We start from the raw sequence: 8,698 nt of genomic DNA, 5'->3' as shown, positions 1-8,698 counted from the left end.
CAGGAAACCCTGCTCACATTTAGTTCCCAAAATTTCTTTTCCAAAAACATCACATCGAATCTTTAAACACATGCATAAAGCATTAAATATAGATAAAAAAACTAATTGTACATTTATGGGGGAAATCGCGAGACGAATCTTTTAAGCCTAATTAGTCCGTGATTAGCCATAAGTGCTACAGTACCCACATGTACTAATGACGGCTTAATTAGTCTCAAAAGATTCGTCTCGCGGTTTCCAGGCGACTTCTGAAATTAGTTTTTTCATTGTCCGAAAACCTCTTCCAACATCTGGTTAAACGTCCGATGTAACACTCAAAGATTTCCTTTTTCCCAACTAAATACACCCTTAGACACGCTTGACCGCACAGAAGGACATGTATCTGTCCCCGTTTATACCAGCTACTCCTACGTAGCCACATTGTGGTCGGTGCAATCAGTGAACAGTGCTACTGTTACACTGCTGAATTGTGGTTGGTTATGGATCCATGTCAATGGCTAATACCGATGGGATCTTGGAATGGGAGTGCTTTGGATGGATTCCATGGAAGATTGGCCTGCTGGTTGCAGCCTAAGAAGCAGATTTTTACCCTTTTTTTTCCCATTAAGGCATGTCTACATGCGTATGTAAGATACACTTGCTAATATGGGGAAAATTTGCTATATAGCACTTAAAATGGGTGTGCTTTATTTGTGGGTCTTATAAAATTTAGAAAAAGTTGTAATTGAAATGAATTTGCTATCCTTCTTACAAATTAGCTCCACATGTGATTTCTCTCCTTTCCTCCTCCCTCTCCTCTCTTAGTCCTCGCGACATGGCGCTGTGGCGAGCACAAGGACAACTACAATGCTAAACCAGTGAATTGCGGCATTGTCATATCTACTCAGCTTTGAACATTGTGGTGCCAAATCTGCCATGCCTTGAGCCCTTTGAGCCTCACACCCTCAAATTTGAGCTCTCATGTTTGGACTTACCTTTCTCATGGTTCGATGAAGAGTAAGGTAGATGTATGAAGCTGGCCTTTGAAGCTCCACTACTGCTCCATCTCCTACCCTCCACCTATGTAAGATCATCTACAAACGAGGAAACACAAAACTCATGATGAGCGAGTTTGTTTAAATATATACCTCCTCCGTCTCAAAATATAACAACTTTTAGTTATGAATGTAAACGTAGTAATACATAGATCTTACATAGAGAACATACAATTTTAGTTAATGAATCTATAATATAGCCATATTTATATCCGAGTTAGTGATATCCTCGACAGCAGCTGTTGTTGGTATAGGTTGATGGAGAAAGACTAGGAAAAGGGAGAAGAACTTTCCTCTACGAAGTGGATATAGTATTTAAATACTCACCGTGTGCTGCAACAAATTACAGGTTTACCCTAAGTTAAAACCACGGCCTTGCGGCATCTGCAAGCAAATATCGTACTTTTTTTTGAATATATGTAACAAATCGTTATGATTTCATTCCACTATCTAAATTTCTTTTCTCTAACTACAATGGGACAAGATCCCCATTTCTCTTTTTCTTCGATAGAATTACTGCGGCAGCCAAAATTTAAATATTGAAAAACAAATTAATCTTTTTTTCTTAAATCTATTTTCACCGTAAACCATAAAACTATTTTTGTTAACCCGTTTATTGCACAACGGCTTCTTTTTATCTTTCTTCTCAACCAATGCTCGGGTGGTTTCCTTCTACACGCGTCGTTGTCTCGTCCTGGGACTGTGAGGTGCCTCGCTCTTGCGCCGCCGCTGCGGAGAGGGGTGGTCGCCGGGAGAAAGAAGGAAGGCGCTACATGGCGCCAACTCTAACGGATCCGGATGGTGTTCCTCGATGGGATCGGAGGAAAGGGCGGCAGCCCTCCAGGTTTTTGTGCGTCCCATTCGACACCGATTTCTTCTTTTTACGGAGAATCATCCGATCCATTTCCTAGGTTTTCCTAGGTTGGGGTAGTATATTTGTTTTCTGTAATCCTTGATCTAATCAAGTAGCCGCAGTAATTCATATGCGATGTTATCTAATTTTCCCCTATCCGCTTTCTGATTGGCACCATAGTACATTTGTTTTTACCCTTGACTAAATTACAGTTCAGAGTCTAGTTCAGTTTCATTGTTCTTTGGTTCAAAGGGTATTCGTTCAAATAAGCTCTATATATTGCTTAAGTGGGAAAGGAAAGGTTTTAATTCAGAAAGTAATCTATTCATGTTTAAATTTTGGCCACCCGTATATTTTCTGAAAAAAAAAAATGAATACATAAAGGATGTCGTATTATTAAAGTGTGTTGTGTGACTTGTGTCCTAAATATAAGCATCGAGCTCTCGTTCATCGTATTCTAACCATTTAAAAATCATTAGTGGTCAAAGTTGAAATAGTGCTTGTCAACAGTGACTGGAATTTGGGAGACCTTGTGTACACTTTTAACCTTTTTTATACTGCATAGCGATTCATCATAAGTTTGTTCTGTACTATGTCCATTTGTTCATGTAAAAATGTAGATGAACTCAAAAGGAAAAGGTACCTCATACGGTACTCGCATTCTACAACATCAGCTTCTGCATCCTCAACATTTACATTGCTCAAATCGACACTAATCAGAAAATAATCTTGTTGAAGAAGAGGTTTCATTAGATTTCAGCTAGCCATGGTCAAACTAAGAGATGTGGTTAACTCTTCCTTCGAGTACTAGTTGTAAATCGCTCAACTAATCTGTAAGCTATGCTAGTCGTACATCAAGTATCTGTGCAGGTGCTAGGTAATCAGATCAAGCCTTTGCTGCAGTATCAACTTTTACTACTAATGGCATCATCAGTCGAGCATCCTTTCCATGCCACAACAAGGAACCAAATACATGATCCCGTTGAGGCACATCCACATGGAAGTTAACCGTGAAAGTCTTCTTCGCACCGTAATTCTCGAAGACTAGAACTTTTGGAGTCACCGTGACATTGATACCCAGTGGAGCAGACACGAAAGCATGGTAAGCACTTCCTCGGAATCCTACATTCGTCATAGTTCGAGTGACTGAGTAGCTCTTCTTCAGGTTTGGTATGGTAATTGATGGGTAATTTAGAGCAGCAGCTGATGATGGAGCTCTGTCAGTGCAGCTGCTGTTATCTTGTGTTATTAGATGTAAGGAGTGGTCATCATAGCCTATAGAACATAGGAATGACTTGTAATCTTCAGGATGTGCGTCAAAGATGATCCCTGGATTAAGAGCTTTGATGGGATCCGCAAAACCTGATCCGAAATCGAAAGGGGTTGCAGTTCTTCCATTAGGGTCTGTGGCTATGGCATTGCGTTTATTGCCCAATACAGTTGCTGCAAATAGGATTTGAAACTTGTGAGAATGCTAGCAATTATGCTTTATTTGATGAATCTGATATCATCAATTGGTACCTGTTGTCATGATTGCTGATTTGATTGCAGAAGGAGACCATGATGGATATGCACCTTTGACAAGAGCAGCTATTCCTGTAACATGGGGGCACGCCATGGAAGTTCCAGAAAGGATGTTGAAGTGCTTGTCCTCCTTAGCAGGAGACCATGCCGCCAATATGTTCAACCCGGGAGCAGCAATATCTGGCTACAGAATGCATAAGTGTCTTGTAAACACATCAATAAACTTTTGACTGGTAGCTTCGTTTTTCAATTCCGATTACCTTCAGAATCTCCGGTGTCAATGAATTTGGGCCTCTTGAAGAGAAGGCCGCCACCCGGGGAGCATCTCTAGAACCTAAAATCGTCTTCGCTGGTAAGATCATCGTACTGCCACACCTGTAGAATATTCTTTAGAGAAAGACTTGACATGCTAGCAAAATACCCTTTTTGAAAGTAACTGCAATATTTGGCAGAAAACCTTGTACTACTGATATAGGAAAGAATTTTGTCACCCGTTGCTTTCCCAACAACAGTAGCAGGAAGAGCAAAGTGATTAGCAACATGATCCTCCATCTCGTCAATGAGAATCATTCCAAGGGCACCAGCTTCCTTCACTACCATACTCTTTGATACACGAGAGTCCGATGAGCCTTTAGCACGGTGGCAAATGAGAATCTTTCCCCTTGCTTTTGTCCTATTTAAAGAGCTGTCCAGGCAGAAGCTAGCAGCAAGAGCCACAAGAAAATTCAGTTTTTTTACAACTTTTTTTTAGAACTGTTTCTGACAACTCAAATCAAGATATTCCTTACAGATACTTCCGTTTTATTTTACCTGGATTGGTAGGGAGTGAAAGAGCTTGCATTGGCTTCGGAAGCTGAAATAGTCCTAACTGAGGTGTGCATGTGGTATGTGCTCAAGCTCTCACCCTTTGCATAAAGGGAAAGGCGCAATATTCAGAAAAATAACTCTTGTGACTTCATTAGAAATTAAGATTGAAACTTGAATTTAAGAACAGAAATTACCATTATCAAGGTACCGTTTGCCAGCCTGATATAGGAAGGAAATGATCTATCCGTTGTTCCTGCAGCAACTGTCAGTATCCATGGTGCAAGATTAGTTGCTGAGCCCTTTCTCCCAGCATTCCCTGCAGAAGAAACAACCAGTATTCCATTGCTGGTTGCATGGAACGAGCCGATGGATATGGCATCGGTGAAGTAACCACCCTGAGGATAGTCTGGCCCTAGAGACACTGAGATAATGTCGACGCCATCAGCAATGGCGTCATCAAACGCCGCAAGAATATCAGCATCATAGCATCCCGAGTCCCAGCAGGTCTTGTAGGCAGCAATCCTTGCCATGGGTGCTCCTCCCCGGCCTCCTCCTGTACCCAAACCTCTGTAGTTCATGTTTCTCACAAACCTTCCTGCCGCTATTGAGGCAGTGTGGCTGCCGTGCCCTGAGCTATCTCTTGGAGATATGAACTTGATGGCACTTCTACTCTGGCCGCTCTCTTCTGTTTGGTATCCTCTGAGATAATACCTACCTCCTATTATCTTCCTATAATATTAGTGCAGATGCATTAATGTGTGAAATCTATGTTGAATAATGTGATTAAATTTTGTATCATGTTCTTTACCTGTTACAGGTGAAATTTGATGGTGAGTTTGCCTCTCCCCGCTGGCATTGCCCTCTCCATCTTGTAGGAACCGGAGGCATTCCATGATCTCTGAAACTAGGAGATTCTGGCCATATTCCTGGGGGGAACAGAGGCACAAGGTATATGAACTTTGTGAATAACCGGTCAATTAAAAACTCTTGAGTTTCTATCTACCCAATGTTATTGCTTCTGGAAGTACAATTGCTGAGTATCACGTAACATCTCGTTATTGAAAAATCCAAATCAAGATCAGGATGGAAACTAAATAGTATTCAGAGTTTCAGACCATCTGTAGTATATGCATGTGCTACTTTAACAACAAGCCAAAAACCTGTCAATCTAATCTTTGCAACTTTGTCATCATTGGCAGTTTCTATGCTAAACAGAAAATTAAAACAATTGATGGAGGATCCCCATCATAAATGGATTCTGTCGGATGATACTTAGAATGGAAAGAACACAGCTAAACTTCCATGCTAACCTAAATATGAGATGAACACTGAACACACCTGTGTCAATAAATCCAATAATGACATTCTCCTGGTTCTTGCTTGACAATTCAGGTAGCTCAGCCGCTGCATCGACGGACAAGCCCATGAAATCCCATGAATGAGTGGTGTGGAGGCTCCTCTTTGTGTTTGGGAACACTGAGATGACACCAGGCATATCTGCAGAAGTGTGCAGCAGAGTTAGCTTTCAGTCATCATCACACCAGGATCACGTGTCAGGATGCTAAAGACATCAGAAGCCATGCATATACAAGGAAATTACTGGCTAATTTCATGGCTTGTTGTTTGTTCAGCTTTGCTGCAAATCCTTGGAAACCGTTGCTGTAAGTGTAGACATGCGATGCCTCTGCCTTCTCCATGCTGAGACCAAGCATCCAATTAGTCAAGCTACAGAACAAGTATGGAAGCTAGATTGATAGATATCAACAGCTGATGATGAACTCATTCCAAACCTTCCGTCATGAACAGCTGTCAGCATCTGGTGATGAAGCCTCAGCATGTCATGCCGATTCTCAGTGCTGCCTTGCAATCCTTTGCCCATGTAGACCACATAAACCTGAAATATAAGCATCCATCAAGGAAATGTTAGATCACTGGGAAGAGATCAAGAAAGAAGATAAAGCCATGATTGCAGAAGAGTGAGTAGTACGGAATGAATGCAAGAAAGCTTGTGCATGGTAGGAGGTAGACTACTGAAACCAACCTGAGCACAAGAGCAAGAGGAGCAGAACTCTCCTAGTAACACCACAAACATATAGAACACGAGGAAGATCATATTGTCTCTGTCCTGCAAAGAAGCAATCACATACACCCAAACATGCAGATATAGGCAGACAGTGAGGTTTTGGAATGGAAGCCTGCAAGCTGCAAACGTACATATGACCAAATTTTTTTTATGGACGAGTAGTATGCTTTGTGGAACTGACAAGCCACAGCACTACTCCCTCAGTCCCAAAATAAGTGTTGTTTTGCACTCTTCATGTTCAACTTTTGACCATTCATCTTATTTGAAATTTTTTTATGATTAATATTTTTATTGTTATTGGATGATAAAACATGAATAGTACTTTATGTGTGACTAATTTTTTTTAAAATTTTCAAATAAGACGAACGGTCAAACGTCGGACACGGTTCTTTACGACTGCACTTATTTTGGGACGGAGGTAGTACAATTTTGCAGCTACCCAGGACTGAGCAGCATGTCAAGTTTATACTACAGGAATCCCGGAGCCTGAGGGATACAATGCTGGCCGTTAACTCCACCTTTCCTGCTCCAACCCTCTTGTTAAACGGAACCAAGATGGCAACAAGCTTAAATGAAGGCAAGGGTGTCCAAAGCATCATGATACTGTATCAGAGATGACATGCAGAATACTACCTTTTGGATCCGATAACAACAATACAGTAACCAGAAGATTGGTGTACCCAGAACACACAGCAACTGGGGAGAGTATCTTGCTGTCAGACACACTCTCTTTTGCCTTTTCCTTTTCGTAAATACTACTGTATAATATGTTTCATACCGTTGAGTTGCATATACGGATTAGGGTAACATAATTTGGATCTTTGTCAGAGCAGCAGGTGATGTGGGTACGCTGATTTGATTGCGTGAAACACTAAAGAAGTCGAGGGTTGGGGAGCATGTTTCTCAATATCCTCAACTGAGAAAATATGCAGCCTCCAATAATCCTTTTGCCTTCAAAGGCAGGGGATACTTTTTTGCCTTGTCCGTGTCGCCGTGCTCGTGTCGCCTCTAGTGCTGTACGTGGTCACCACGTCACTCATCCTGTACAATCATCGTGATCCGTATAAAACTACTGCATTCGCCATCCAGGACGTCTTGATGAATCGTATATATGCTCCATCAAATTTGAAATGTATGATACCGTCAGCTTTTCGTATAACGTTTGATCAATCGTCTTATTAAAAAAATTATATAAATATAATTTATTTTATTGTGATTTATTTTATCATTAAATAAAATATAATCTTAGCTCATACTTTTACATATTTATATTAAATTTTTAAATAAAACGAATAGTCAAGTGTTAAAAGAAAAATCAAAGGATATCGTACATTTTTCAAATGGACGGGCTAGTTCGCTAACGCACTAATTCGTCGTGGGTTGCACTTGCACGCTTGTTTTACCAACCAAAAGGCGATACCTTTAAACTTTGGTTAATTTGTTTGAGTGGGCATCTTTAACTCGAGAAAATGCGTAAAACTAACCATGCGGGTTGATGCGTCTTTAATCTTTACTTTGATGGAATCTTACTGCACCAAATCGAGCTTTAATTTTACGGGAAGCTCGAGAAGGCTACAAAGTCTGTACCTCATCTTCATGTGTGGCACACTTACCTGGCAACTGGCACTTTTCAGGTTCGATGTGTGTTTGAGACCCATGGAGATTGCCAGATTTCCTGAAGAACGGGTGCTCACTGTTCTCCTGGCTGACAAGTGAAAATGAGATTCCCTCTAAATTCCAAAAAGCTCTCGAAAACCTGCGTAATGTGTACCGTTGTTTTAGGGCGCGCGCAACAGCCCGCTTTTCCCATCCTACATGCATGTGACGTCCGGACCACATCTTTTACCCTTCAACATATATAGCTTTTTTTCGTCATAGTTTCTTTTTCAATGTTGACGTTTAAGTCATGAAAATACATATATAAAAGTTTTAACTACTCCATCCGTCTTATATTATAAGTTATTTTAAATTCGGCCAAAGTCAAATTACTTTAAATTTAACTAAGTTTATAAATAAATATAGTATAATATTTATGTCAGGGTTATGGATACCACATACCTAATAGTAGTTGACTAAATCTCGGCAGGACCCACCACATACCATAGTTCTACATGGAAACGACAAGACTACTCAGATTATATCCATATTGGTTTCCCTAGTTTTAATTGGATATAAATACAAGGCCCCCTAGGAGGACAGAGAAGACACGACCACCTTTATCAACACCCACCACAATCTACGGATCAAGACACAATATCAACATACAAGCCAACATATGCCAAGATAAGACGCCGGATATCGACTTCAGGGATAAGCATGGCTAGTCCCTTACGGTGTCTCCGGATACTGTTAGGAGAGACGAAAGCGTTATCTCCGATCTCGCCGGGCACGGATTCG

The 8,698-nt window shown here is 40.8% G+C and overlaps 1 protein-coding gene across 1 annotated transcript; it reads right to left on the bottom strand.

The window, feature by feature from the left end:
- Positions 1-2,773: 2,773 nt before the first annotated feature.
- Positions 2,774-8,122, bottom strand: LOC127777027 (subtilisin-like serine-protease S). Its single transcript, XM_052303544.1, has 12 exons — positions 7,889-8,122; positions 6,260-6,343; positions 6,009-6,112; positions 5,819-5,916; positions 5,557-5,715; positions 5,027-5,144; positions 4,413-4,947; positions 4,222-4,316; positions 3,869-4,111; positions 3,672-3,786; positions 3,409-3,595; positions 2,774-3,330 (listed from the first exon to the last, which is right to left on the bottom strand). Exons 1-12 carry the CDS (start codon positions 8,120-8,122, stop codon positions 2,774-2,776), a joined length of 2,529 nt encoding a protein of 842 aa, XP_052159504.1.
- Positions 8,123-8,698: the final 576 nt, after the last annotated feature.

The sequence above is a fragment of the Oryza glaberrima genome, chromosome 6 (genome assembly GCF_000147395.1).
Source record: "Oryza glaberrima chromosome 6, OglaRS2, whole genome shotgun sequence".
In the NCBI taxonomy this organism is placed as follows: Eukaryota; Viridiplantae; Streptophyta; class Magnoliopsida; order Poales; family Poaceae; genus Oryza; species Oryza glaberrima.
Note: the sequence above shows the minus strand (reverse complement) of the source record. Positions and strands in the feature narration are given on the sequence as shown.

Bases quoted from the DNA above. Each gene is read 5' to 3' on its own strand.
- LOC127777027 (XM_052303544.1), bottom strand. From the start codon at position 8,122: ATGCATGTAGGATGGGAAAAGCGGGCTGTTGCGCGCGCCCTAAAACAA. The intron at 6,344-7,888 runs GTACAGACTTTG...GCTTCTTTGCAG, and splicing joins GTGCCACACATGAAGATGAG to GACAGAGACAATATGATCTT. The intron at 3,596-3,671 runs GTAATCGGAATT...TGCATTCTGTAG, and splicing joins TGACACCGGAGATTCTGAAG to CCAGATATTGCTGCTCCCGG.